Here is a 27,618-nt window from a genome sequence, read left to right as displayed (position 1 = left end):
GGGGCCAGACGCCGTCTTCCTCTGCCGGGTCCCGGGGGCTGCGCTGCGTTGTGCATCGTTTTGCCCCTCTCTCCTGCCCCGCGCTGCTGCCCCGGCTGTGGGGCTGGTGCCACCCGCCCCCACCCGCCGGCCGCTTTGCGTTTTGGACTCTGTATATTTTGTATAATAAAAACGATCCCGAGGGAATGGACGCGGGGTTGAAAACACACAATAAACTCCGGTCACGTCGCTATGCACCACCCCGCGCTGCCGAGCCTCTGTGCGCCGGGCGGGGGGGCTGGGCACACACGTGGGCCGAGCCCAGGGGCACACGAGGGCTGGGATGGGCTGGGTTTTGCACGCCTGTGCTGTGGGAAGCTGGCGTGGGCCTGCACACATGTTGCACCCGCGCACGCCGGCTGCAGGGTCCGGGGTGGGGGGGAGGGGGGCTCCATCAGACACCAGCCCTGCTCCATCAGGCACCGGTGCAGGGCCCAGGAAGGGGATTAAAGACGGACCCGTGGACCTGGGCCACCAAGACGGACGTCAGCGAGCTTTGCCCCCAGGTCTGGGGTCCCTGTGCCCACCAGCACGCCTGGGTTGCATCTTCAGTGCTGCATGACCTGGGGGAGTGGAGTAAAAGGACCCTTGTATACGCCCACAGCTTGAACCCGGTTCCCTGGTCTGGTCCCCACAGCTCCCAGAGGATCTAGAAGAGCTGGAGAAGGGCAACAGGGGGAATGAGTGCTATCCACGGAAGGAGACATTGATGGGGCAGGCCTGGCCAGGTTAGGAGAGACGCTGGGAACGTCCAGGTCCGAAAAATATACAGGCCTGAATTACTCAGTATTTAGTGGTCTCCCCTCCAAAGCCGGGCCCCCGGTAGCCCTGCTTAGCTTACAAGAGAAGAGCTGCGCAAGCCGCGCCTCCACAGTGGTAGGCAGGGTGGGGCCTTTGCCCCCAGGGGTCGCCCCAGAAGTGGGTCAGGCCTGCTGTCTCTTTAAGCCGAGCTGCTCTTTGATGCCCCCTCCTTTTGCGCACGCGCAGTGATATGCCGCCCGTCGTCCGCCCCTCCCCCAATCGGCGCGTGCGCGGCGCGCTAGTAAACACACCGACCCCGCTAGGGCGCAGGCGCCGCCCCACCGCCCGCACAGGCGCACTCGCGCATCGTCGCCTCCCCCTCCCCCCTTGCTGCCCTTGCAGGCATGCGTAGTGTCCCGTTCCCCGCCGCCGCGCAGGCGCGCCGCACTCGTTCTGCGTCTCCCCTCCCCCCGCGCATGCGCACTGCCCACGGCGCATGCGCGTTGCAGCCTGGCGGCCCTCGGCTTCCCTGAGGGGACTCCCGCGCCCTCCGCCGTCGTCTCCCGCATCCTCCGCTCCGCTCCCCTCCCCCGCGGCGGCGGCCCGGCCCGGCCCGGCGCTGGCGGCGGGCGGCGGCATGGTGCAGACGGACGGGCAGGCGGCGCTGGACGAGCCTCAGGGCAGCCCCAACGCGGCCGGCGGCCCCGGGGCGCCGCTGGACCCGGCGGGGGCCGCAGCGGCCGCCGTGGGGCCCGGCGGCGACGATACCGACACCGAGGCCGAGGCGGCGGGTGGCGTGCGGCGCTTCCTCTGCGGCGTCGTGGAAGGTGAGGGTGGGCGGGAGGCCTCGACGCGTGTCCCGTGCTGGGAGCCCCCCTCTTTAACCCTTTGTTGGCGGCCGGGTAAAGGTGGTGTTTGGAAAGGCGAGGGGTTTATCCTCCACTTCCGCCTCTCAAAGCCGTCTACTCCCGTCTTCATTGTTAAAGTGTAGGTGGCGGGGGGGCGGGGGGGGTTCTTTTGTACTCAGAGGGATGGAAGGTGAAGCTAGAGAGCAGCGTACACTTGTGTTACTTCCCATCAGCACACCTTCGCTTTGCAGCCAGAGCCGTGTGAAACCAGGATGTTTCTTGTGGGGGGCAGGCAGATGACAGTACCTTTCTGCTTGCTGAGTGCTGTTCAGCTTAAATATCCAGTGTTTCCTGCCTCCTAGTACCCTCTCCCCCTCCTCCTGTGAGGTTACTTGATTATTTCCAGAGGTCCCAGTTGTATTGGGCTAAGCCAGGCTCAAGTCTTCTGGCCTAGCTCCCAACGGCTGTTCATGTGACTGCACGCAAGAGGTGGAGACGAAATGTAGACTGGGATGCACAAAGCAACAGTGAGAGGATTTGTGTAGGGTGTGAAATGCAATGGCAGGGGGAAGGGCTGCAGGTGGGTGTAAGAGTAATAGGGCAGATTGTGAGTGGCTTCCAGAGCTTGCTGGGACACAAGCAGTGGGTTGGGGATGAGGCTCCGGCGGGTCTGCCTGCAGGTAACAGGCTGATGGTTGAGTTTGCATGGAAATACCTTACTGTTGTCGTTGGCTGATGTGTCTGGGCCTTCTCACTCAAAGGAGTGCTGCCAGGTGAAATAGCTCCGAGGCAGGGTAGATGCACTCCTCCTGTACAGCGTAACTAAATCAGATGCATGCAAGCACAAGCTTTTGTGGGCTTCAGATCCTGTGAAAGGACAGCACAGAGCAGCAGGGTGTGAAGTGGAGAGTGCTTTGAATACGAAAGGTGGGGAGTGGGAGGGGGACTAAGGGTCCACCAGAGGTGAAATAGAGCAGCCGGGTCACGTATCTACATTTTCTTTTCAGCATTCCTGCCTCAAGCCTGTCCTTCATTATTCACTTCCTTTGTTGTTCTCTTGATTTTGCTACAGATTGCTACATGCTTAGTTTTCAGGTGGTCTGATGTCTCTCTGAATGTGTTACAGAAATGGAAAGCATTGACTAAATGCCACATTAATTAGGTCCCTCTGTGTTTAGGTAGGCTGGCTTTCCTAATTTAAGAGAAAACTGCAGCTCTGTTGCCTCTGAAAACCAAGAGGATTTGTCCCCTTACCTTGTTTGCTTTTTATGTGCTACAACTGCTTCCTTCTGTCACACTGCTGTGCACCTATCCGCCATTTGTCAGGTTCCAGTTTCAGCCAGATGGAAGCAGTAGTACCCAGCTTTGCCGCTTTGTGGCATCAATCAGCTGAAAATTGCTCTTTTCAGGAAGTGTAAGCCCTTAAGAGCTGAGCCTACTTTGAGGTCCTCAAAGCTAACATCACAGGGGTGACTTTTAATTGATAATTGGAATTATTTTTACCACATAGGCAACTCTCAAATGATCTGTTCTAAATAGATAGAGAGCACAGAGAAGCTTTGATCAATAGCCTGACGTTTTACAGTATTGACAATAGGTCGATAGCTGTGGAAGTAGAAGTGCTTTTCACCTTCAGATTTGTTTGCAGGGGCCTCTAGACTTAACTATATTAATGGCATCATTCCACATCTGGAGTGGCCATGGTATCTGAAAATGAGAGCTTATTAAATTTCAGTGTTATTTTAGTCTTGGCTCTGTTGCACAGACTGCCATCCTGAGGCTTTCTAATGTGAACTGCCCACTTGTCACTAGAGTTGGCTCATGGTCCAAATTAAATTAATCGAAGGATGGTGGGCAAGTGAGAAGCACTTGCTCTTCCAAGTATTTTTTGTATAGAGTGGGCTGGATGGAAACACTCAGGTTTGGCATTCCTCCTGGAGTTTTCTGGCATTGAATATGGGCTATGCAAAAGCTTCCTTTTTGTGCCCCCTTGCATTGTTTCTTACAAGCTGAGATTGCATCTTTAAAGCCCAAGTCTGTGCACAGAGTGCAGGATGGCCTAGCGTAGTGTTTTCTAGCTGATGCTGGCAAATTCAGGAATTTCATCAAATGAAAAAAGAACAAATCTTGACAGACCAGCCAAGCTGTCTTCTGTTTCATAAACCCCACTGTATAACTGTTTGAGGACTACATGCCCAGTTTCCCATACTGTCTGTTTTAAAAGGTATTCTCGTACTGGTAAGTATTTTCAGAACTTCGTGTTAGTTGTGCTGTTAAAATTAATACTATTTAACGTATTTTGAGTGCTGCCTTAATTGGGTCGTTACTACTGTTCAGGCTGATTTTTTTTTTTTCTAGTAATGCTGATTTGACTTGAGCAGATGTCCTTCACAGAAATTCAGATTGTGTTCTTAAAATTAATTGCTCCACTAGCCAGAATCCTTAGTCTGGATAACAGATTAATTGGGGTGTAATTCAGTTGAAAATTAAGATAATTGTAGCATATTTACACTGTTAAGGCAGGGTTTATTTCTGACTGCCAGCATTTTATGATGAATGTAGTAAAAACATCTTTTTGAGAGAGGAGAAAAAGAAAGAGGTAGGTTATGCTATAATCTCTGTTCTGTGAAATGGCCAGTCGGGTGTTTGTTTATTTTTTTAAATTTAATTTCCCACAGGATTTTATGGAAGACCCTGGATTATGGAGCAGAGGAAGGAACTTTTTAGAAGGCAAGTCATACTTTCCCTTGTGTGCAACATTCCAACATAGTAAAACTATTATTTTTCACTTTGGAAGCCTATTTGCGCCTGATCTGGGGCAGTATTTCATGTAAAGCTGTTCAGGTTGTTTACATTTTCCTCTTCATTTTGCTCTGGCTCTTCTGGGTTTGTCAAGTCACTCAGACTCACTCAGTACTGTAGTGAGTTAATACCATCTGTTATAGCAGCTAGTGTTCTCACAGACGGGCAGATGAACTTAAGCATTCGATCCTCTAATAAAATGCAGGCTGCTTGTATTTATAGAATGCTTGCCTAATGGAGACTTTTTTCCCCCCAACTATAGACTTCAGAAGTGGGGACTAAATACATACCTGTATGCTCCAAAAGATGACTACAAGCACAGGATGTTCTGGCGAGAAATGTACTCTGTGGAGGAAGCTGGTAATTGTTTTTATTCCCCCTGCATTTTTCTTTAAGTAGTTGCTAAATGAATCAGTCATTGATGAGCATGCTTGTATGTTTAATCATCATATCACGGTCTAAAGGGGAAGTGCAAAGCAAAGAAGAATGGCAGGAGAAGCAGCTTCTCCTTGTGTCTCATCCGGTTGTCACTCGCCTCACTGATGGCTAGTTTTCACAAGAAGCAGCAGCTCTGCATATGTGTGTTTCCCAACAGTAGAACAGTGCTGTGTTCTTGTCAAGGGCTGCATCAGAGTTGCTGGCTTGCCATAGTGTCTCTTGGGATTCTTTTCCTTGGGTGAAGGGGAAGCATGCATCCTAATTTTTTGGGCTGCTTTGACTCACCCTGGGATTAAAATTAATAAGATACTGTGAAATTAAAATCATATTAAGCTTTCTTATCAGCATCACGAAAAAACTGTGACCATGTCTTAGTTTGGCCCGGACAGTTTTGGGTTTCATAAGCTGTCCTGTCTGCTTGGGGAAAATGGGAACAAAAGTCGAGGATTGGCGCTGCACTGCCCAGCTCAACTCCTCCTGTCTAGAGCAGGGAACAGCCGGAGGAGAGCAGGGGGAGAGCGCTGCTGTGTGCACGGGCGGCTCCTGTGTATGTGGTGCTCTGGGCAAACTTCTATTTTAGCATCCTCCTGGGCGGCAACTGGCAGTGGGATGCAGGCTGCCGTGGGCACCACTCCTCCTGCCTGTGATGGGGATGGCCAGGGATGGGGGGTAGTATCCCGGATTTTTTTTTTAAAATAAGATGGTCACCCCACTGAAAAGAAAGCTTAGATAAGTTAGAAGAGGGCCAACGTGGTCCCCATCTTCAAAAAAGGCAGGAAGGAGGACCTGGGAAACTATAGGCCGGTTAGTCTTACCTCGATCCTAGGCAAGCTGTTTGAGAAAATTATGCTGGCACACATCCAGGAGGGGCCAGCAGGGGACTGCATGCTTGGAGCAACCAACACGGGTTCATCAGTGGCAGGTCCTGTCAGACCAACCTGGTGGCCTTTTATGATCAGATCACCAGATCATTAGATGCAGGGGTAGCAGTGGATATAGTCTTCCTGGGCTTCCAGAAGGCTTTTGACACTGTCTCTCACCCCGTTCTCATTCAGAAACTGGGGGGCTGTGGCGTAGACACCCACACAGTCAAATGGGTCGCCAACTGGCTGGAGGGCCACACCCAGAGGGTGGTAGTGGATGGGTCCTTCTCAACCCGGAAGGACATGGGCAGTGGGGTTCCGCAGGGCTTGGTCCTCGGGCCCGCGCTGTTCAACATCTTCATCAGTGATTTGGACGAGGGGGTAACAAGCACCCTGTTCAAATTTGCTGATGACACTAAGATGTGGGGGGATGTGGGCACACTGGAAGGATGCAACGGGCTACAATCAGACCTGGACAGGTTACAAGGGTGGGCGGACAAGAATAGGATGGGTTTCAACACAGACAAGTGCAAGGTGATCCACCTCGGGTGGAACAACCGGCACCATACCTACAGGTTAGGGAACTCCTCTCTTGTCAGCACAGAGGTGGAAAAGGATCTGGGGGTCATCATTGACTCCAAGATGAACATGGGTCGGCAGTGTGGAGAGGCAGTCAGGAAGGCCAACCGCACCTTGTCATGCATCCACAGGTGTATCTTGAGCAGGTCCAGGGAGGTGATCCTCCCCCTCTATGCGGCACCGGTCAGGCCGCAGCTGGAGTATTGCGTCCAGTTCTGGGCGCCACACTTCAAGAGGGATGTGGACAACATGGAGAGGGTCCAGAGGAGGGCCACTCGTATGATCAGGGGACAACAGGGCAGGCCCTATGAGGAGAGGCTACGGGACCTGAACCTGTTCAGCCTCCAAAAGAGAAGGCTGAGGGGGAATCTTGTGGCCTGTTATAAACTAGTCAGGGGGGATCACCAGGCATTGGGGGAGTCACTGTTCCCCCAAGCACCACCAGGAGTGACCAGGAATAACGGTCACAAGCTGGCAGAGGGTAGGTTTAGGTTAGATATCAGGAGGCACTACTTCACGGTCAGGGCGGCTAGGGTCTGGAACCAATTTCCGAGAGAAGTGGTGCAGGCTTCTACCCTGGGGGTTTCATAGATTTCATAGACATTAGGGCTGGAAGGGACCTCGGGAGATCATCGAGTCCAGCCCCCTGCCCAAAGGGCAGGAAGTCAGCTGGGGTCATAGGATCCCAGCAAGATAAGCATCCAGTTTACTCTTGAAGGTGTTCAATGTAGGTGCTTGAACCACCTCCGCTGGCAGACTGTTCCAGACCTTGGGGGCTCGGACAGGAAAGAAATTCTTCCTTATGTCCAGCCTGAAACGGTCTTGCAGGAGTTTGTGACCGTTCGACCTCGTCATCCCTTGGGGCGCTCTGGTGAACAAACATTCCCCCAGATCCTGGTGGTCACCCTTGATAAACTTATAGGTGGCCATCAGATCACCCCTGAGCCTGCGCTTTTCCAGGCTAAAGAGTCCCATGGCTCTCAGCCTGTCATCGTAAGATCTGTTTTCCTGACCTCTGATCATGCGCGTGGCTCTCCTCTGGACTCTCTCAAGCTTCTCCACATCCTTTTTGAATTGTGGAGCCCAAAACTGGACGCGGTACTCCAGCTGCGGCCTCACCAAGGCCGAGTACAAGAGGAGGATGACGTCCCGGGATTTGCTCGAGAAGCATCTATGGATGCACGCCAGCGTTTTGGTCGCTTTACTAGCTGCAGCATCGCATTGCAGGCTCATGTTCATCTTGTGGTCAGTGATGACCCCCAAGTCTCTTTCTTCTGTAGTGCTTTCCAACATAGCACTGCCGAGCCTGTAAGGGTGCTTGAGGTTTTTCCTCCCAAGGTGGAGAACCTTGCATTTTTCGGTGTTAAACACCATCAGGTTCTCGTCTGCCCATTTGCTGAGCTTGTCCAGGTCAGCCTGGATCACCTGCTTATCTTCTGGCATGGATGCTTTGCCCCAAAGTTTGGTGTCATCGGCGAACTTGGCCAGTCCACTCCTGACTCCAATGTCCACATCATTAATGAAGATGCTGAACAGTATGGGTCCCAGGACAGAGCCTTGAGGGGACCCCACTGGTCACAGGGCACCATGATGAGTGACTGCCATCAATCACAACCCTCTGGGTCCGACCACGAAGCCAGTTTCCCAGCCAGCGGATCGTGGTGGAGCCAAGGCCACAACTGGGCAGTTTGGCCAAGAGGTGATCATGGGATACCAGATCAAAAGCTTTTTTGAAGTCAAGATGTCTGACATCAATCTCTTCTCCCTTGTCCAGGGGGAGTTTAAGAGGAGGTTAGATGCACATCTTGCTGGGGCTGTATGACCCCGGTATTTTTTCCTGCCATGGCAGGGGGTCAGACTAGATGATCTGCTCAGGTCCCTTCCAACCCTAGAAACTATGAAACTATGAGTTTCTGAAAATGTCACTTAAACTATTTTCACGTTTCCTTCAGATTGGAATTGATCAGCTCACCGGTTTTGCGTAGTCTCTACCCCCCTAGTTTTACAAAGCCTTTGTTGAAGCTTCCCATACCTAGCTAACAAGGAGTTGAAACAAACAAATCCTAGTTGCAAAATCGTGCTGGCTACATTGGAACATTTCTTTAATGATGTGTTTGACAAATATAGAAGTAATGAGAAGCAGTTTCAGTCCTAAGAGCCAATATGGTATAAAAACAACTGTTTGCCACACAGGAACGTTCTCTCATTCTGCTAAGCAGTTTTGAAAAAACAGTGAGAAATAGGAAATTAAAATGATGCCAGAGCAACTATTTGTCACGTCCCTTAACAACTTCTCCGTGCATCTCTGGAGTATAGCTGTGTCTGCTGTCACATTAGGAAATGTTAGTATATTTTAAACGCTTAACTGAAACTTCTGAAGATACTGCTCTTGGTAACAAGTAACTTGCTTTTTATCATTTATAAGGAGGTGTCTCAACTTGCTTATTGTTAATATTTTCTAAAATATTTGTATTGAAATTTTAGAGCAACTTATGACTCTCATCTCAGCTTCACGAGAGCACGAAATAGAATTCATCTATGCAATCTCACCTGGACTAGATATCACCTTCTCGAATCCAAAAGAAGTGTCCACGTTGAAACGCAAGCTGGACCAGGTGAGCATTACTGAAATGCTGAAACATCCACAGTTGATTCCTCTCTCTGTGCTTTGTACACTCAATTGTTTTTTCCTGACAAATTTTACGTGCTGCATTTGAGATGTGAATGTCAGTGTTAGTCTGTAAAGTGCTATGGCAATGATATTGGTGCTTTCTCCCAAGAGCAGCAGTCAGCCACAGCTTGGCACAGTTGGCAGGCATTGTGAGGGCTTCCTCAGAGACTGAATGCTGATCTAGACAGATTAGGCTTCTGACCTGGAATAACAGTTCTTACTAACTTTGCATATGAGTTTCATTCTTAGAAGTATAATTGGACCCTGAAACTGGTGTATTTCCCAAGTGACAAGGCTCTTTCAAGCCTCATTTCAGTGGGGCAGACCTAGCATAGTTGCTCATTCTCAAAGTTCCTATGATGTCCTCTCCCCTTCACCCAGAGGCTGTGGTTGCATTCCTTGTTTTTCCACGGGTTGCTCCTTCTGTGAAATCAGCTGTAGCCTTAGACTGGGAAATTGAAACAGATTGGCAGTCTCCATGGCCTCATGTAAAGTAAAGTGTTGGGTTGTGGCTGCTTTCATTGGGAATAGTTTCCCAGACATACCTTTCTCCCCTCCCCATTTCCCTGGCCTTTCCTTTATTGGAAAGAGTTTAGGATTTTCAAATTATGTTGTGGAAATGGAAGGAATGCAGCATTCAGCCCTCTTCTGACACAGTAATTTTTGCAGGATATTGTGGATTTGATTCAGGCTTTTATCTTACATGAAGGAATCTGAAATGTATTTTTAGATTAGAAGAAGAATAATGGCTTGTCAAATAGGAATTGACTCGCTTATTTCTTGAACTGGGTTTTTTTGTGGTATAACATACTGACCAGTCCTTTTAAAGGAAAGCTAGCTTGAGAGTTGTCTCCTGCTGTTTGAAGTTTCTGAACTGCTCTTTTCTCCTCTTGTCCTTCCTGCACTAGGTTTCCCAGTTTGGCTGCAGATCCTTTGCGCTGTTGTTCGATGATATTGATCACAACATGTGTGCAGCAGATAAGGAAGTCTTCAGCTCCTTTGCTCATGCCCAGGTCTCCATCACGAATGAAATCTATCAGTATCTAGGAGAACCAGACACATTCCTGTTCTGCCCTACAGGTAAGTTAGCATGAATAGTCTAGCCTTGATCCCTTTGAAATTAAGGAACTCTGTCTTACTGAACCCAAGTTGAATGCTCAACTTCTCTAAAGCAGTTACTAAATGTCCTTGGGCAGGCTGGAAACATTGACTTAATTCCTTTAATCTCTCCTTTTAAATATGTGTACTGGCCAAGTTCCCAGACTACACCAAGTTATGGGGAAGTGTGGTAATGCTTGAAGATAGGCTGCGGATACAGGTAGACCTAGAGAGTCTGGCAAGTTGGGCAGACTGGAACCAGGTGAAGTTCAACATCGAGAAATGTAAAGTGCTCCACCTGGGGATGAACAATCCCCTGCACCCCTACAGGCTTGGCAACGCGAACCTGACCAGCACTACGAATGAAAGGGACCTGGGGTAATACTAGACCACAGTATGAACATGAACCAGCAGTGCAATGATGCAGCCAGTGGGGCTAACAATACCTTGGTGTTCATCAGTTGATGCATCTCCAGCAAACCCAAAGAAGTGATTCTCCCACTCTATTCAGCATTGGTGAGACCGCAGCTGGAGTACTGTGTCTAGTTCTAGCCTTCACACTTCAACAAGGATGTGGTAAATCTTGAGGGAGTCCAGAGAAGAGCCACCCATATGTTCAGAGACTTGCATGGCAAGCCATATGAGGAAAGGCTGAGGGACCTGGGACTCTTCAGTCTGAAAAAGAGAAGGCTGAGAGGGGACTTGGTAGCAGCTTACCACTACAGTGGGATGTATATCAAGGGCTTGGTGAGTGACTGTTCACCGGGGCACCCTTGGGGAAAACCAGGAATAATGGTCACAAACTCCTGGAGGACTGTTTCAGGCTCAACATCAGGAAAAACTGCTTCATGGTTAGGATGTCCAGACTGGAATAAGCTTCCTCCAGAGGTGGTGCAATCACCTACCCTGGAAATCTTTAAGAGGAGACTGGATGGGCACCTCGCTTGGGTCCCTGACCCCAGTTGTCTTTCCTACTTGGTACAGGCAGCTGGACTCAATCTTCTGAGGGCCCTTCCAGCCCTTACAAAAATCTGTGAATGTATGTGTAATTTAAGCCAAAGGTTGACTAAGGGGATACAGTAAGTCAACAGATATTTGAAGGGTATAAATGCCAACAAGGGGGTGGAGCCATGTAGTGTGATACAAGAAGCTTAATTAGGAGCCAGCTGAATTAAAACTTCCAAACCAAGGTCCACCACGAGTTGAAGGTTCAGACTTTTACAACTTTTCATTTTACATCATTTGATGCAGTTATCAGTGGCAAGTGATAGTGTATAGTAACAGCCTGTCATTGGGTAGTAAGGTGAGTATTCAAAATCATGGTAGCTTACATGTAGCTCCCTGTCCAACAACAGGCTGCTGTTTTGGCTTGTGATGTCTCCTTACTGCTGTCATTGGCAGTTCCAGGTGTTGCCTCTAGATGTCTTTGAGCTTATTCTCATGTCCATGTTCGTCCACTCTTCTGTATTTATATGTTTCTGGTTTTTTTAATCAGGTGCTGTTCTGTAGGGACTGCAGTCTTCATTTTCCTCTTGTATGTGCTACCAAACTTACCTCATTCTTTCTTAAAACTGTTGGCTTGGGACCTTAGCATATGCAACATAAACAGCGCATCCTGTTAACATCTGAACGTGTGGCTGTGCAGTGAGGCAGTTCTGTTAGATAAATTCTTCTCATGCTGCGGAATTGCTTCTGCTCCTATTGCACAGAAACTGTTTTACTACATCTCACACAGTCCTTATAGTCCGGTATCCTGTCTCTGACCTTTTCTAGTACCATGTGCTTCAGAAAAGGTATAAGGAACCACCTGACTCCTGGCAGTTACGAGACTGGCTGAAGCCCTCGAGAAAAAGGTTTATCTAATAACTTTTCTAACACTAACATTTAGGTCTGATAGCTCCAGCTGTTCATGCTGGGGTATTGCATCTTGTTGAGTTCTTGACCACAAAGTATGTAATGATTTCCTTATTGGTTTGGAAATAGCCAGTTCTTAATTTCAGTGAATACCCTTTGTTCTTCCATTACAAGGTAGATGAACAGAAGCCTCCAGGAGACCGTCTCTAGATGGCTCACTATCACTTAGATTTCCGTGTCCTCCCTTATTAGTGTGTCTCTGCTAAATAAACCATCTGAGGTGCTCCTCCTAGTCCTGGCTGGACTTGGATAACCTTAATAACTAACGTTGTGGTCTGATGATTTTTTTTGCTCCATCTCTACTCACCAGCTCTTCCAGGTTCATATATGTTAAATTGTGGGTGAGCTATGGAGCCTGAACTGCCCAACCTGCTGCTAAGCTTTTGAGTTAACAATGAGTTAAACTGTCTGTTTTTTGGTTTCTTAACTGGTTCTTTATTTGAGGCAGTAGATGGTTTGTTTCCCATGCTGGCTACCTGTCCTGCTGAACAGCCTCTTGCAAGAGGTCTATTGCAAATCTGAATAAATGTCATTGGTGAGCTCTCTATCTGCTGTATTACTGACATGCCTTGCTAATTGTAGAAAAGTGTGCGATTTCTCCCCCCCACATAGTTTCATAGTTTCATAGTAGCTAGAGTCGGAAGGGACCTAGGTAGATCATCTAGTCCGACCCCCTGCCTTAGCAGGAAAGAGCACCGGGGTCAGATGACCCCGGCAAGGTGCTCATCTAACTTCCTTTTAAAAATCCCCAGGCTAGGAGCCTGCACCACTTCCCCTGGAAGCTGGTTCCAGGCCCTAGCCGCCCTGACTGTGAAGTAGCACCTCCTAATATCTAATCTAAACTTACCCTCCGCCAGTTTGTGACCGTTATTCCTGGTCACTCCTGGCAGCGCACGGGGGAACAGGGACTCCCCCAATACCTGCTGATCCCCCCTGACCAGTTTGTAGCAGGCCACAAGGTCCCCCCTTAACCTTCTCTTGTGGAGGCTAAACAGGTTCAGGTCCCGTAGCCTATCCTCATAAGGCCTGCCCTGCTGACCCCTGATCATACGAGTGGCCCTCCTCTGAACTCTTTCCATATTGTCCACGTCCCTCTTGAAGTGTGGCGCCCAGAACTGGACGCAGTACTCCAGCTGCGGCCTGACCAGTGCCGCATAGAGGGGGAGGATCACCTCCCTGGACCTGCTCGAGATGCATCTGTGGATGCATGACAGGGTACGATTGGCCTTCTTGACTGCCTCCCCACACTGCCGGCCCATGTTCATCGTGGAGTCAATGACGACTCCAAGATCCTTTTCCGTCTCCGTGCTGGCAAGAGGGGAGTTCCCCAACCTGTAAGTGTGGTGCCGGTTCTTCCTCCCCATGTGCAACACCTTGCACTTATCAGTGTTAAACCCCATCCTATTCTCATCCGCCCACCGTTGCAACCTGTCAAGGTCAGTTTGTAGCCTATTGCACCCTTCTAGTGCACCCACATCCCCCCACATCTTAGTGTCATCAGCAAACTTGAACAGGGTGCTTTCTACCCCCTCATCCAAGTCACTGATGAAGATGTTGAACAATGCAGGCCCGAGGACCGAGCCCTGCGGAACCCCACTGCCCACATCCTTCCAGGTCGAGAAGAACCCATCCACTACCACCCTCTGGGTGCGGCCCTCCAACCAGTTGGCAACCCATTTGACCGTGTGGGCATCGACACCACAGTCTCCCAGCTTTTTGATGAGGACAGGGTGAGAGACAGTGTCGAAAGCCTTCCGGAAGTCCAAAAAGACTACATCCACAGCAACCCCTGCGTCTAATGATTTGGTGACCTGATCGTAAAAGGCCACCAGGTTGGTCTGACAAGACCTGCCACTGATGAACCCATGTTGGTTGCCCCTGAGCATGCATTCCCCCGCAAGGCCCTCCTGGATGTGTGCCAGGATAATTTTTTCAAAGAGCTTACCCGGGATTGAGGTCAGACTAACTGGCCTGTAATTTCCCGGGTCCTCTTTTTTTTCCCTTTTTGAAGATAGGGACCACATTGGCCCTCTTCCAGTCCTCCGGCACCTCGCCAGAGCACCACGAGTGCTCATAGAGCCGTGCCAGGGGTCCCGCAATGACCTCAGCCAGTTCCTGTAGAACCCTAGGGTGAAGATCGTCCGGACCAGCGGACTTGAACACGTCCAGCCTCTCCAGAAGTACCCTAACTAACTCCTCGCTAACCCTTGGCCCAGGCGTGTCTCTCTCGGGGCCCGAGGGGGGCCCAGCAGGGAGGTGGCTGAACTGGTCCCTACTTAGGAAGACAGAGGCAAAGAAATCGTTAAATATGTTAGCTTTGTCATCTGGCGTGATGACTAAGTTGCCCATCGTGTCCTGCAGGGGCCCCACATTACCCGGGACCCTCTTTTTACCCCCTATGTATTTGAAGAAGGACTTCTTATTGTCCTTAATCCGGGAAGCTAGTCCTATCTCCAACTCTGCCTTGGCCCTCCTGACTGCCCCCCTACATCCTCGGGCGACTATAACATAGTCCTTCTTGGCGATGACCCCATCTCTCCATTGGGTATATGCCTCCCTTTTAGCAAGGAGACATTCCCGGATGCTCTTAGTGAGCCATGGGGGTTTATGTGCCCTCCTGCTCCCTTTGACCCTTGTTGGGATTACCTCCCTTTGGGCATGGAGGATCGTCTCCTTAAGGAGCAACCACTCACCTTCGACATCTGATTCCCTTCCCCACATTTTATTATCTTCTAGATATTTTATTCTATTATCTTTTATCCAACTTAACGAGCTACGGAGGGAAAGCTTACTGGCTTGTAATTGCCTGAATCACTCCAGAGCCTCTTACGCTATAGATAAACAATTGCTGTCCTCCAGTCCTCTTGAACAGTGGTTGATTTAATGAGATAATGAAAATACATAATTGGCTAAGCACAACCTACATGAGCTTCTTCCCAATGCTTGGGTGCATGCCATTCTGGTCTGGAGACTTACTGCTTCTTAAATCATTGATTTACTCTAGCATCTCTTCTTCTGACACATCAGTGATGAACAGCACTTTGTCTTTATTAGTCATTAGGCTGTTCTGGGTAAGTGTCTCCTGGTATTCTTGGTGGTGAAGAAGTTAGCATAACTTCACAGTAATGTCCTTGTGTCCCTTAATTCCTTCCTTCCGCACCCCCCTTTGTGTAACACCAACCCTATCAGCTTCATACTGCTGATGCTGTTAAAGAACCTCATGTTCTTTTTATATCTTTTAGCTATCTGGACTTAAATCCATTTTGGCTTTTCTGCCTTCCATCTCCCATATTACTGGCTATAATTTAGACTCCAGTTCAGCTTTATCCAGGTTGGATTGGATTTCTAAACTTTTTCAAGGATTTGTTTAGCTCACATACATTCTCTAATCATGGTGTATCTCTTGCGTTTCTGGTCCTGTGTCATCCCGTCCCGTCCGGTCCCCCCTGTTCACCCCCCACCTTTTCTAGCAGCATGTGTGTGCCATCATGGACTCCAGTGTTGTCTTGGGTAACATTCATGCCGCATCAAAGGATTTTCACATATTTTACTTCCCTTTCCAAAGATCAATATTGCTGTCTCTTCTTGGTACTTTACATCCCTGTTGATGTCAAACCATGTCACTGAATTGTGGTTTAGTTATTTGTTCAGATAGCAAATTACTGTTACTTAAAACTAATTCTGGAATAGGCTTTCTTTTAAAACAAGCTGTTGAATAACCAGTTGACATAAACCACTCCTCATATATGTTAAAACATATGTGGGCTATTTCCATTGAGGTGAAGCACTTCTGTAATCATGATGGCATTTTGTACAACGTCAAGATGCTTATGTACTTGTCTTGTGGTAGCTTTCCTTTTACAGATGATATTAAATGGTTTGCAAAGGGGGCTTAAAACAACCAAAAACCTACCCACATGCTGTCTTTTCCAATATAAAGATGAATTTGGTGCTCTTATCCAACTACAGAGTAGCTAGTAGAAATGCTGCCTCCTGGCATGCTTGTCTTCATGTGACTGTTGCCTCTTAACAATTGTCACCAGCACTGAGATTTCTTTTCTTTTTTCCCCCCTCTCCCATCCTTCCTATCCAGAATATTGTGGAACTTTTTGCTATCCAAACGTAGCCCAGTCTCCTTATTTACGGACTGTTGGAGAAAAACTGCTCCCTGCCATTGACGTGTTGTGGACAGGTAAGAATCATGACTTTTGAGTTGAACACTGGCACTAAAAGATTGCTGTAAATATTTAATAAAAAAACCCATTATCCCACTAAAAATATCTTTGCTTCCTCGGGTGAATGCTCCTTAAATGCAGATTTTCAAACTGTCCACTTTACCTTTTTTTTTTTTTTCTTCCAGGTCCTAAAGTTGTATCTAAAGACATTCCAGTCGAGTCTATCGAAGAGGTTTCTAAGATCATCAGGAGAGCACCAGTCATCTGGGATAACATCCATGCTAATGATTATGATCAGAAGAGACTATTCCTTGGACCATATAAAGGGCGATCAACTGAGCTCATCCCACGACTAAAAGGAGTTCTGACCAATCCAAACTGTGAATTTGAAGCCAATTTTGTTGCTATTCACACACTTGCAACCTGGTACAAATCCAACATGAATGGAGTGCGGAAAGATGTGGTGATGAGTAAGTAAATTTGTAAGGGGAATGTTAATTATCACTAGGGGAGGGTAAGAAAACCAGGCTCCTTGGCTTCAGTGTCAAATCATGATGCTGTAGGACTGTCTTAATCTCTGCTGCCCTATGTCAGTACTTGGACAGATGCATTTATGCCTTCTCAATCCCTCCTTCTGTAGGGAGGAGGCATTTTAAAAAAGTAACTTTTGGAGACTTAATATTCTGGACTCCATTCCATGAGCAATTCTGATACAAGGTGGGAGTTAATTTAACAAAGAGAGACCAGCAGATATACATGTTCTGGGTGCTGTGAGATTATTTAATTGCTGCAGCTTCCTGTCAAACTCCTTCTTCAAGAAAATCTTTTGTGGCTCAATGGAATTTATAAAGCTGCTACTGTTGTTATTTAGCATTTCTATACCGTAGCACAGAACAATAGTTTGTTCACTTTCTGGCTGGCCTCCAGTTTGTTTAGCTAGCTTTTGAAGCAGGGTTTGAATAAAATCTGTGGTGCATCTCTCTCTGCTTTTTTTTTTTTTCCTTATCTTTGTTCTGATGAGTTTAAAGCTTGTGCAAATTGCATTCCTCTCATGAGAACATTTTAAATGTCTAATTGTCTCATTGAAAGCTCAGATGAGTTCCCTATATGGTCTGCTCCACCAGTAGGTCCTACTTACCAGGACAAAAAGCCTCTTTGGGTTGCATTCCTATATTGAAGCTGAGAGTGACTACAGTCTTTTCCATTTCTTTCCCATATTGGATGCAGCACTTCAGTTCTGCTTTCCGAATTGAGGTGTTGTGCCTGGTCCTGCTTGGGTGCCTTGGTCTAACCCTTGTAGTAAAATAACAAGTAATGCTGGGACCTTGCACACCAACTGAGTTTGTCTCCTTGATTTGTTCCCATAGCGGACACTGAAGACAGTACCGTTTCAATCCAAATTAAACTGGAAAATGAAGGGAGTGATGAAGATATTGAAACGGATGTTCTGTACAGCCCACAGATGGCTCTGAAGCTGGCCTTAACAGAGTGGCTGCAGGAGTTTGCGGTTCCTCACCAATACAGCAGTAAGTTGAATTGGTTTGCTTTTTCTCTGCTCATGGTCAAGGACCTCTCAGTTAAGTGTCAAGGTTTAGGCTTCCATGGGTTGTGGGAGTCCAGGAAGGATGGGGCCCTTGCTCTGGATGTTCTTGTATGTTCTGACTGATGAAGGGGATACATGTTGCATGAGCTGGGTTGATTCCTTGGATGCTCTCAGGAACAGCTATTCCTCCAGCGCTCTGCTGTCAAGTCCTTGTTACATTTGGACGCAAAATCTAGGCAAAATCCACTATTCCTGCCAGATCAGAGCTTTTGGCATTGTGGGATCTTCTATTCCTGAGATTATTGGGGAGTTCTGTTTCTCTTGCCCTTGACCCAGGAGGCCTTGGAAAGGTTCCTGCATCTCAGAGCTCTGAGAGTGTGAACCCTGGAGCTGTCCAGTCCAGGATTGATCTATGTCATTGGCTTTGGCAAGGATCTGCGATGAGGCCAAGGCCTGTCCTCTGTTTCCCTTTTGTCCTGCATCCTTGCACAGCTGCCTGATTGTCAGGGTGTATAATGTTAGTTGATGGAGTTACTCTTTCCTTCCTCAAGTTACTTAAAGTAGGGGTTTCAAACTCATTTGGCCTGCAAGGGTGTTCGTACCCACAGACTGGCCCCATGCACTAGAGCCAGCACACAGGGTCTGAGGCTCATGGGGAGCCAGCACAGAGCTCATGCTGCCTGAGGTATCCCCACTGGACTGGCCCTGGCTGTAGTGTTTGGGGCGGTCTCTGGGCCTGACCTGGACTGGCCCTATAGCCAGTTTGCAAGGCTGGTCTGGCATGGTACTCTGTAGTGTGCCCCCTGGATTATCTCCTATGCAATGTTCACTCAATCCAGCCTTCAGGCTATATCTTTGATACCCCTGACTAAAGGAGCGCTTTGTCTCAGTTGTAGTATTCCAGTCCATGTAAGTGCCCCTAGTGCCTTTTGCTTTAACATTCAGTTTCAGTATGGCTCTGCAGAGGCAGTGCATTCGGAGACCAGCAGTTCTTTCGCTGATGCTGTTCTTATTCTGCATCATAACTGCATATCAATTAGCACCATTTGCAAATGATAACTAGTCTGTGTCATGCTTCCCTCCCATGTTTCCCTGGTTACCAGGTGGAGAGGAGGGAGAAATCACCTGTTTGCCTCTGTTGCAGTAGAGCTAAACAGACTTTGATTGGTCACATCTATGTTAACACTGCAAGGAACGTTGTTTCATTTGCTTTGACGCCTGTCCACATGGAGAACTTCAGCTTGGATATTGGCAGGGACTGGGAGCATTAACCTGCTTTTTTTGTTTTTTTTTCTGGTCACAGGTAGGCAAGTGGCCCACAGCGGCGCTAAAACCAGTGTAGGGGATGTCGTGCCTCTTGTTGTGCCATCTTCCCTAAATGCAGCAACTGTTGTCACCACGGTTTACCAAGAACCCATCATGAGCCAGCGGGCAGCACTGAGCAGTGAGCCTCCAGTACTAGTCAAGGAGGAAGAAAAGAAGCAGTCTGATGAGGAGCCAATGGATATGGTAGTGGAAAAACAAGATGACACAGACAAGAATGTTAACCAGATCCTTACAGACATTGCTGAAGCCAAGATGTCAGAAGAGCTAAAACCCATGGATACTGATAAAGAGAGCATCGTGGAGTCAAAGTCCCCAGAGATGTCTATGCAGGAAGACTCCGGTAGTGACATTGCCCCTATGCAGACTGATGAGCAGATGAACAAAGAACAGTTTGTGCCTGGGCCAACTGAGAAACCTCTCTACACAGTAGAGCCGGTGACTCTGGAGGATTTGCAGTTACTTGCTGATCTCTTCTACCTTCCTTATGAGCATGGACCCAAGGGGGCACAGATGCTAAGAGAGTTCCAGTGGCTTCGAGCAAATAGCAGTGTTGTTAGTGTGAATTGCAAAGGAAAGGATGCCGAAAAAGTGAGTATGACCAAGTCTCTTCCACTCCTTAAATCAAAATCCCTTTAATACAGGGAGATTTGCATCTCATCGGCAGCTTCCAGGAGCCCAGAAGCTGCATGTAACTGGGGAGAAATAAATAATGAGGTGTCTGGGCATATAGGACTGCCAGGGTGATGGCAGCCATTGCTTTTATTTAATGAATGAGCTGCAGAGAACAGTGGCTGTAGGTCAGAAGTGGTGAATAAGTTGTTGACCTCTGGTGCATGCTTTTCCAGGTGGTGAGCTGACATAATGCAGCTTGGTCCAAGGTGGGCCAGTGCTTTTGATGAACTGTGGTTGATATCAGGACTTGGTGGGTCAGATCTAGTCTGTGGGCTGTAGGCTGTTGATTCCTTAGTCTGTGGAGTGGAGCACTGCAGTCCTCCTCAGCCTTTGGAGAAATCAGTGTCTCTGGAGAAGTGTTTGACATGGAAGCTCTCTTGTCTGCCTCCACAGATAGAAGAGTGGCGCTCCCGAGCAGCCAAGTTTGAAGAGATGTGCGGCCTGGTGATGGGGATGTTCACGCGCCTCTCAAACTGTGCCAACCGGACAATCCTCTATGACATGTACTCCTATGTGTGGGACATCAAAAGTATCATGTCAATGGTGAAGTCTTTTGTGCAGTGGTTAGGTAGGTGCATTGGGAACCATGACACACTCGCAGATAGTGAACCTTCTTTGTTTTGCTGTTAGCCCACGGGGAAAAAAAAATAAAGGTGCTACATTGTCCGGGGCCCAGGGTCTAATCTGACCCTCTTTAAAAGCTCTTCTGGCCTTGCTGTCTGAAACAGTGTTCTGTGCATCGAATTGGCCTGGTATTACAGATAAGAGAGGTCAGCCACTGGCTGTTTTTAAAACTGGAAGCTTCGTTTTTCTTCTTGGGCTGATGAAACTTGAATCTCATCTCTGAAACGTGAGTGCTGACTTTTAACTTGCTCTGACTGAATGCACGCTGGACTCTTGTCATAGAACTCCCTTGATACCCTTTAATACGATTGGAGACGACACTATGAAATGTGACCACATCAGGCATCTGCTGCTTGCTCTGTCTTGATAACATTATTGCTGTCTTCAACAGAACAATTGCAGAAGCGACCTTTCAGTGGGCCTGGCCATGAGGAAGCCGATCCTCCCAGCCCTTTGCGCATGCGAGCTTTAGCGTAAGGCTATTCTGGTGCAAAATAGTTTGCTCGAACATCTTCAAAATGGCAAGGGGCAGAAATTGCTGAGCTCTTTAGTCAGATTTAATTAGAGACTTTTTATTCAAAGCTCAAAACTTCTGTTCACAGTTGTTTTTGCTGAAACACATTTTTGGGGCCTCCTAAGTTGGCAGATAGCACCAGCATGGCCTGGGTAATTCTAGTGACCACATTTCACTTCCAGGTTTCAATCCAACTGTAAGGAATATGCTGTGGACTTGCTTGACATACACAGCAGGCAGCAAAGCTGATGGTCTCACGTCACAAATTTTGTAGGTGTCACAAAGCACACAGTCGGAAACCATAGCACAGCCTTGGTCTAGTTCTAGTGTTTGGATTGGTTTTAAATCCTGTTAACTTATTGCCAGTTTAAACAATAATATATTTTAGAATCAGAAAAGACTTCTTGTTCAGGTCAATCCTTTCCTTCCTACAGGCCCTCCTATGCTTCATGTAGTTAAAATAGCCACTCCTCCCCCTATACAAAAGGCTCGTCTTTTTTATCAGCCTTCCCACAAAACAAAGGGAGCAGAATCGTTGCTTAAAGGTCTTGGGAAAGAGACCATAGCAGTTTGTGTGCTTAATGCAACAAAACTCCATCATAATGCAGCTTAAAAGCTTGACTTTGCTGTCTTGTATGTCTCAAAGAAGCACAGTGCTAGAACAGCCAGAAAGAGTCGTTTGACTCCAGTAGTTCCAGAATCATTAATTCAACACCTAGGCCAAACTTTTAAAAACGGGCCCAGATTTTGGATGTCTGTCTAGGGACGCCCAGTTCGGGTTTTGTTACTAAGCTCCTGCCCCTTCACTGAATTCAGCTGAAGTTGTGAGTTTTTAGTGCTGTTTGAAAGTCTGGGCCAGGCCGTATCAAGTTTGGCACCAGAAATGGCAGCGATCCACATCAGACATCACCTCTGCAAATAATGGATCTGTTTTGTCTCGGTGTCAAAGCATGCTTTTGGGTAGTAAGTATAGGCTGACTCTCCTGCTTTGAACTGTGTGGGGGAAGAGACATTCTCCTTTTAAACAGCCATTAAAAATCCAAAAGGGCTTTAGTAAAATGTGAGGGATCTTCAGTGAAGTGAATTTTTTTTATAACTTCTATTTGTAGCTATAAAATCCAAACAAATTAGTTCTCACACTGGCGTGCTCAGTGGTCCGCTGCAAGTCCATTTTCTTGACCTCTCTTCCCAGTCCAGCTAGCATTCAGTCCCTTTAAATAGTGTGGCTGTACAGTACTATGGATTACTAATGACCTCTATTGTCTTCTTCCCCATTGTGTACAGATGGGAGAATCTTCAGCACAAGTTTCTACTGCTATTGGATGGACAGCGCCAGATGTTCGCAGCGCGTCGTCATTAATTAATTAAAAATGGAAAGGTTTTGTCTGAGGCAGATCAGATAGATTAGTTGTGGACTAGGTATGACCTGAAGTCACATTTGCGCAGCGACTAAGGCATTAACTATGTTTTTCATTTACACAGCTCTTCATTCACGCAGCTCTTTATTGTAAAAATTGGAAGTGCTAGTTATGCTGTAGTCTCAAAGGAGAGAGACAGATATGTCTTCCAAGTTATTGGCTTCACCATAGTTATAAAGGCTATCTGGTGATTTGAGGACTAAAAATGTGGGCACAAGCAGAATTCCAATCCTGAAATGTTTGGGTTCTTTTCTAAATTACTGTTTGCCAAAAGTTCAAACCTTTAAAAGGTATTACTAAATTATCATAAATATGTCAAACTTGGCACACTTTGGGACTCTCTGACTAGCACAACATACTTGACTGTACTGATCTGAGACTGTTACTTGAACAGGAGGTAGATTGCAGTCCACAAAAGGAAAGAATTAACTGCGCTGCTTATCTTATCAGAAAACTAGGCAGGTGATTTAGAAGCCTACCCACAATATTCACCTATCTTTTTTTCTTCCATCAGAGATGTCATTTATGCTTGTTGGTATTGAAGGCACACATGCTTGGCCTTGAAACGGTTTTAACCTTGCTGATTCAAAGTTGATTGTCAGTAGAAATATAAACTGTGCTGAGCATTTCATGGGGCCTTTTGTGGTTGGATATTGGTAGGAACCCTAGCATATCTGATATAGTTGAGGAGGAAAAAATAAGATGCTGTAAAGCAAAGCTAAAATTATCTGGTCAACAGTGGTTTCCTAGGTACAGACTGGATTCATTTAGTTAACTTTTGGCCTCTTCGGCCTGACAGCAGCATTGTAAATATATGGTCCAATTCCAGACTTAGGCAGCAGACCCTCCTAGCTTTTTGCAGGGAGGCTGTTCTTCCGTGCAGCTGTCTTACCTGTACCAGGTCCTTCATATTTATGCCAACCCTAGTTTTCTGACAAGATTAAAACGAAGAATTAAAATGTGACTTCAGACAGGTCTATTTTTTTTTTCCAAGGGGCTGTGGTAATGGAATTTGTCTTAACAGCTGTTTGACACTTGCTGTAGTAACTTAATTAGACCTAATAGCTTTCAAAACATCCGCTCTTCATTGAGAGCTTGCATCTGCCACAAAAACACAGGCAGAAGAATGTGCCAACAGCCTTGGGAAGCTTGCATCATAGTATGCAGTACAGTTCTTGTGCTTCCCAGCGTGGGCCAGGGCATATTATTGTCTTTAAAGTCTTAATTGCTCTTGAGCCTGTTATTTGGAAACAGCAGCACAGATATTGCATATGGGCATGAGCACTTGGTAATTAAACATCTTTACAAGCTGCACAACATTATTACAGCCTCCCCCAAGCCCTGGTGTATAGCTCAGTTAGAGAGCTTTTTCCACAAAGTGTGTATTAGCTTGTTGGACATGTTAGACACCCAGGAAATCCCCCTTCTCGTAACATTCTCCGCTTGGATCTGATCTCAACAGGGTGTCGTAGTCAATCTTCAGCACAGTTCTTAAGTGGAGACCAAGAACCCTGGGCCTTTAGAGGTGGTCTAGCAGGAGAGTTCCAGGTATCAATATGACTTCACAACTGAATGACATTTTCTTTGTTTTATGAGAAACCTTTTGTTGCACATCAGAGGTCTGGAAGGATTGGTCTGCCGAAGGCTTTCTGGTCCAAAGCCCATTAGCCTTACAGCTTGGTTTTAAAACAATTTTCCTCCCCTCTCTACAGTAATTTCTCAAGGAGATGCTGCCTGTCCCCCGCGCCCGCGAAGCGCAGCGGCTTTAGTTGTACATTTCACATTGTTTCTTTGCAGGTCGCACAGCATTTTTATCTGCGCCCGCAATTGCACAATGCGCGCATGCTTGTCTGCCAATGGGAATTCCATGAGCAAAACGTCACTGGCACAAATCTTGAACCCTCTTCTAAACTGAGTGGCAACTGGCTTTCCTGGAAAGCTTTCAATTGGAGAATGTCCTCACATGTCTGCTTATGGAATGTTGGAATTTGTTCATGGATTTCTCGAGCGCTGTACTTTTTCCCCCCTCACAGGTCCTCTGTGCGCAGCAAATTGAATCAGCGCATTGCTTTTGGGATAAAGCGTCTCCTCTGGCCAGTTAACCCTCTTCAGACCAAACCTTTCCTCCTGACATTCTGTGTTCTGATACAGAGACAGTGTAGATGTGATTGGTAAAAATCTGTTAAAGCAGAAATAAGCTTAATATAAGCTCCATTAATGTGCCGCTCCAATTGCCTATTTTAAAACAACCCCAATTGGATACTTGTCTATTCAGATAATGAGGTCTTTGCATTTGTAAAGCATATCAACCCCACCTTCATCTGGGGTGCCTGCAGTAACAAATGTTAATTTGGGAGTCTGCAGCGCACACCCACGAGTGGCATCCCATGCCTTGCAAACACTCACACGGTGTCTTTTGTTTTCACAGCGTTTGCTGCCTATTGATGGGGCAAATGACCTCTTTTTTCAGCCACCTCCCCTGACTCCAACATCCAAGGTGTACACCATCAGGCCCTACTTTCCTAAAGATGAGGTAACTGTATGCTTCTGCAACAGCTGTGAACAGCTTTCAGTGATGCCTTTGGTTACATTCTACCCCGACCGACTGCATCTCCCTTAGCTACGCTGTGTGCTCAGATCTTGTGGGACAGCACTTTCCATGCCAGCAAGCAACCCAGTCCTTTCATGAGACCAGTGTCACACAAGTTTCAGTCAGAGCCATGTGGGCACACACGCGCGCACAAAAGTAGGTACTGGTGTGCTCATCCAGAGTCCTAGTTTCCTTTTCTAGTCCTTAAGCCATTTTCCTTCTGAAAGGAAAAGTAACAGGTAGGTTTGAGACTTTGAAGGTGTCAGCTTCTCAGTTTCCCCACCTTTTCTGTAGGGAATTTGAGATTTCCAGGGCCTAAGTTGAATTTTAGAAATTGATGTAGCTTTGCAGAGTTTATATTGGCAAGACTCTTCCCTGTGCCTCAACAGCCCCACGTTGTAAGGTTCTGGCTATACAAAGTTGCCCGAGCTTAACCAAAGGGATTGCTCTAAAACAGTACATACTACTGTGTGGACATGCAAGTTGGAAATGTAGGATCTACTTGGAAACTTACTGCTGTGAACTAAACTGAAAGAACTAATTTAAGCTGACATAAGTGCCAGCAAGTGTCTTGGAGCAGGTGAAAAGAGGTAGTTAGTTGTGTTAGTCTGAAGTCAGGCAGAAGGCAGGGTAGATTTGCACCTTTATAAAATAACTAAATAACATGAGAGAGAGAATGCACAAGGTTTTGTGAAGCCAAGTTCACTTTGTCAGATGCTGTGAAAAGAGCAGAATATAACGTGGAGTGAGTGAGTAGAGCACAACAGGTGGGAAAGCAGAGGGAAGGAGAGAGTGCTGTGAGAGTGCTATGAACGAGCAGGGAACTCATAGAGGGATCACAAGCTAATCTAGGTCATGGGATAAGGTTCTAGTCCCTGTTTAAACCAGACTTAACACAGTCCAGTCTGTGGGTGATTTCTTGTTTTAGAATTCCCCCTTCAAATCAGTTTTTAAAATTTCCTTCTGGCTGAGAAGAAGAGCCCTGAGGTCAGCGGTGGGGTGTCCAGGGAGGCTGAAGTGTTTTGCCAACAGCTTCTTGCATCTTTCTGCATCTGATGTCAGATCAGTGTTCATCCATTCTCAAATATAGAGATCGCCCTGTCTGCCCTAGAGTCTGATGGTGGCTCAGATGATTCTTAATCCAAGTGACAGAGGGTCATGACTACCATACAGTTAGTTTCTGAAACCACCAGGACTCCTGAAAATCCTAACCTCAGGTTACACCTTTTGTTAAACCATGGCAGCTTGTTTTTAGGGAGCGTGGACCTAAAAACATGCAGTTGCCAGGGGTACTACCATCTGGTTAGGAGTAATGTAGTTATTAAGAAAGGGGGAAGGCAGGTTAGTTGGTAAACCTGCACCTTGGGGAAAATGGAGCATGTGATGCATACAAAATGTGCTTTGGAAAGGTTTTTTTGCCTTCTGAAGCAATTTAGCTTATTGCTATTCACCCATATAAAACCCTCAAATAGGAAGGAATCTGTTAGGACACATCCAGCCCTGGGAGCCTCCCTTATTTCAGCTAAATATGAACACTCTTACAGCTTAATGGTGCAGTTGATTAGTAAACCCAGACAGCAGGTAGTAATTAAGAAGCAGGATTAGAGCTCTTCGCTGTTGTGACAAATATGGACCAGATCTACAGCATTCCTTTCCAGGCATAGGGCTTCCTTAAGAAGCAATACAGGGAGCTTTTCCTATTGAGATCACTGAAGTGTTGGCTAAATGTGCTTTTTTTGTTGACCCTTCTCAGCCTAATTACATGTCAGCACTTGATGGTAAAGCAGAATTTATTAACAGCTTCTTAACACAAGCTTACTGATTGTCTGAAGTGAGGTTGGGACCTAGTTAAATAACTCTTCTGTATCTGTTCTTAGGCCTCTGTGTACAAGATTTGCAGAGAGATGTATGCTGATGGAGCTGATCAACCTTTCCATAGTCTACCAGATCTAATTGGAGACAAGTATGTTGGACAACTTTTATTCTTAATGACTTTGGATTATATTTGTAGCCATTATAATGTTGGCTTGTGATGTATTCATATGACAAGGGTGGGCTTGAGAGCTTTAGGGGCAAGTAAGAGTATAGTGTCTCTCCCTTGAAGAATTAGCTGTGGAAGGAAGTAGGACAATGAAGGAAAGAAGCTGAGTGGTGCAGAACTTGTTTGACTTCTTGTTTTCAGATTTCTTTCCTTATCTTTTCACTTTTTAGTGAAGTGGCATTAGGTTAGGGCTTAGAGGTCTCTGGGAAAAGCTTGTGGTCAGAGGAGACAGAGCCATGACAGTCTGGGCTTTGGGGAGGCAGTGGCTTAGTCGATTAGTCAGAAAGAAAATGGAAGGAAAAGGTGCAAAGACGTCTACAAGAATATACAACTGCACTCACAGGGTTAGAAGGGAGCTCCCTTTTCCTCTGAAAGGTAATGCTAAAGGGGGATCTCGCTTCCGAGACTGTAGTTCTTCCTCCAGGTATGCATAAATGCTTATTCTGTCACGGATTGGGCCTCCAGGTCTTGTCTGCATGGGGGAACTGTACAAAGACATTCTTAATATTGGGTTGTTTGGACTGGAGTCGTTGTCAAGAGGAACTTGCGTCACATGAGGCTCCTGTGATCACGTCACTTGATGGCTGTTGTGATTAGATAAGTCTTCGCCTGCTTTAATTAGAGCAGTGGAAAATGGGTTCAGCTCCTGGAGCCTGTACATTTGTCCTGCCACCAGCTCCTGAAGAGCATACCAGTAGGAATCTTTTGTGTGTCCTTTTTGT

The 27,618-nt window shown here is 47.0% G+C and overlaps 1 protein-coding gene across 1 annotated transcript in view; it reads left to right on the top strand.

Annotated features, from left to right (window-relative positions):
• The first annotated feature begins 1,277 nt into the window (after positions 1-1,277).
• The window catches only part of OGA (O-GlcNAcase), a 37,964-nt gene continuing 11,623 nt past the window's right edge, over positions 1,278-27,618 (top strand). The window contains exons 1-13 of the mRNA XM_090057228.1: positions 1,278-1,607; positions 4,307-4,358; positions 4,693-4,790; positions 8,795-8,925; positions 9,890-10,061; positions 16,087-16,185; positions 16,354-16,638; positions 17,536-17,694; positions 19,015-19,625; positions 20,103-20,277; positions 23,728-23,813; positions 24,694-24,798; positions 26,733-26,818. Of these exons, the coding sequence (XP_089913354.1) occupies positions 1,418-1,607; positions 4,307-4,358; positions 4,693-4,790; positions 8,795-8,925; positions 9,890-10,061; positions 16,087-16,185; positions 16,354-16,638; positions 17,536-17,694; positions 19,015-19,625; positions 20,103-20,277; positions 23,728-23,813; positions 24,694-24,798; positions 26,733-26,818 (2,249 nt within the window). The 5' untranslated portion in view covers positions 1,278-1,417. The remainder of the gene's footprint in view (positions 1,608-4,306; positions 4,359-4,692; positions 4,791-8,794; positions 8,926-9,889; positions 10,062-16,086; positions 16,186-16,353; positions 16,639-17,535; positions 17,695-19,014; positions 19,626-20,102; positions 20,278-23,727; positions 23,814-24,693; positions 24,799-26,732; positions 26,819-27,618) is intronic.

The sequence above is a fragment of the Crocodylus siamensis genome, chromosome 7 (genome assembly GCF_052110815.1).
Source record: "Crocodylus siamensis isolate JL-2025a chromosome 7, ASM5211081v1, whole genome shotgun sequence".
Lineage (NCBI taxonomy): Eukaryota > Metazoa > Chordata > Crocodylia > Crocodylidae > Crocodylus > Crocodylus siamensis.
Note: the sequence above shows the minus strand (reverse complement) of the source record. Positions and strands in the feature narration are given on the sequence as shown.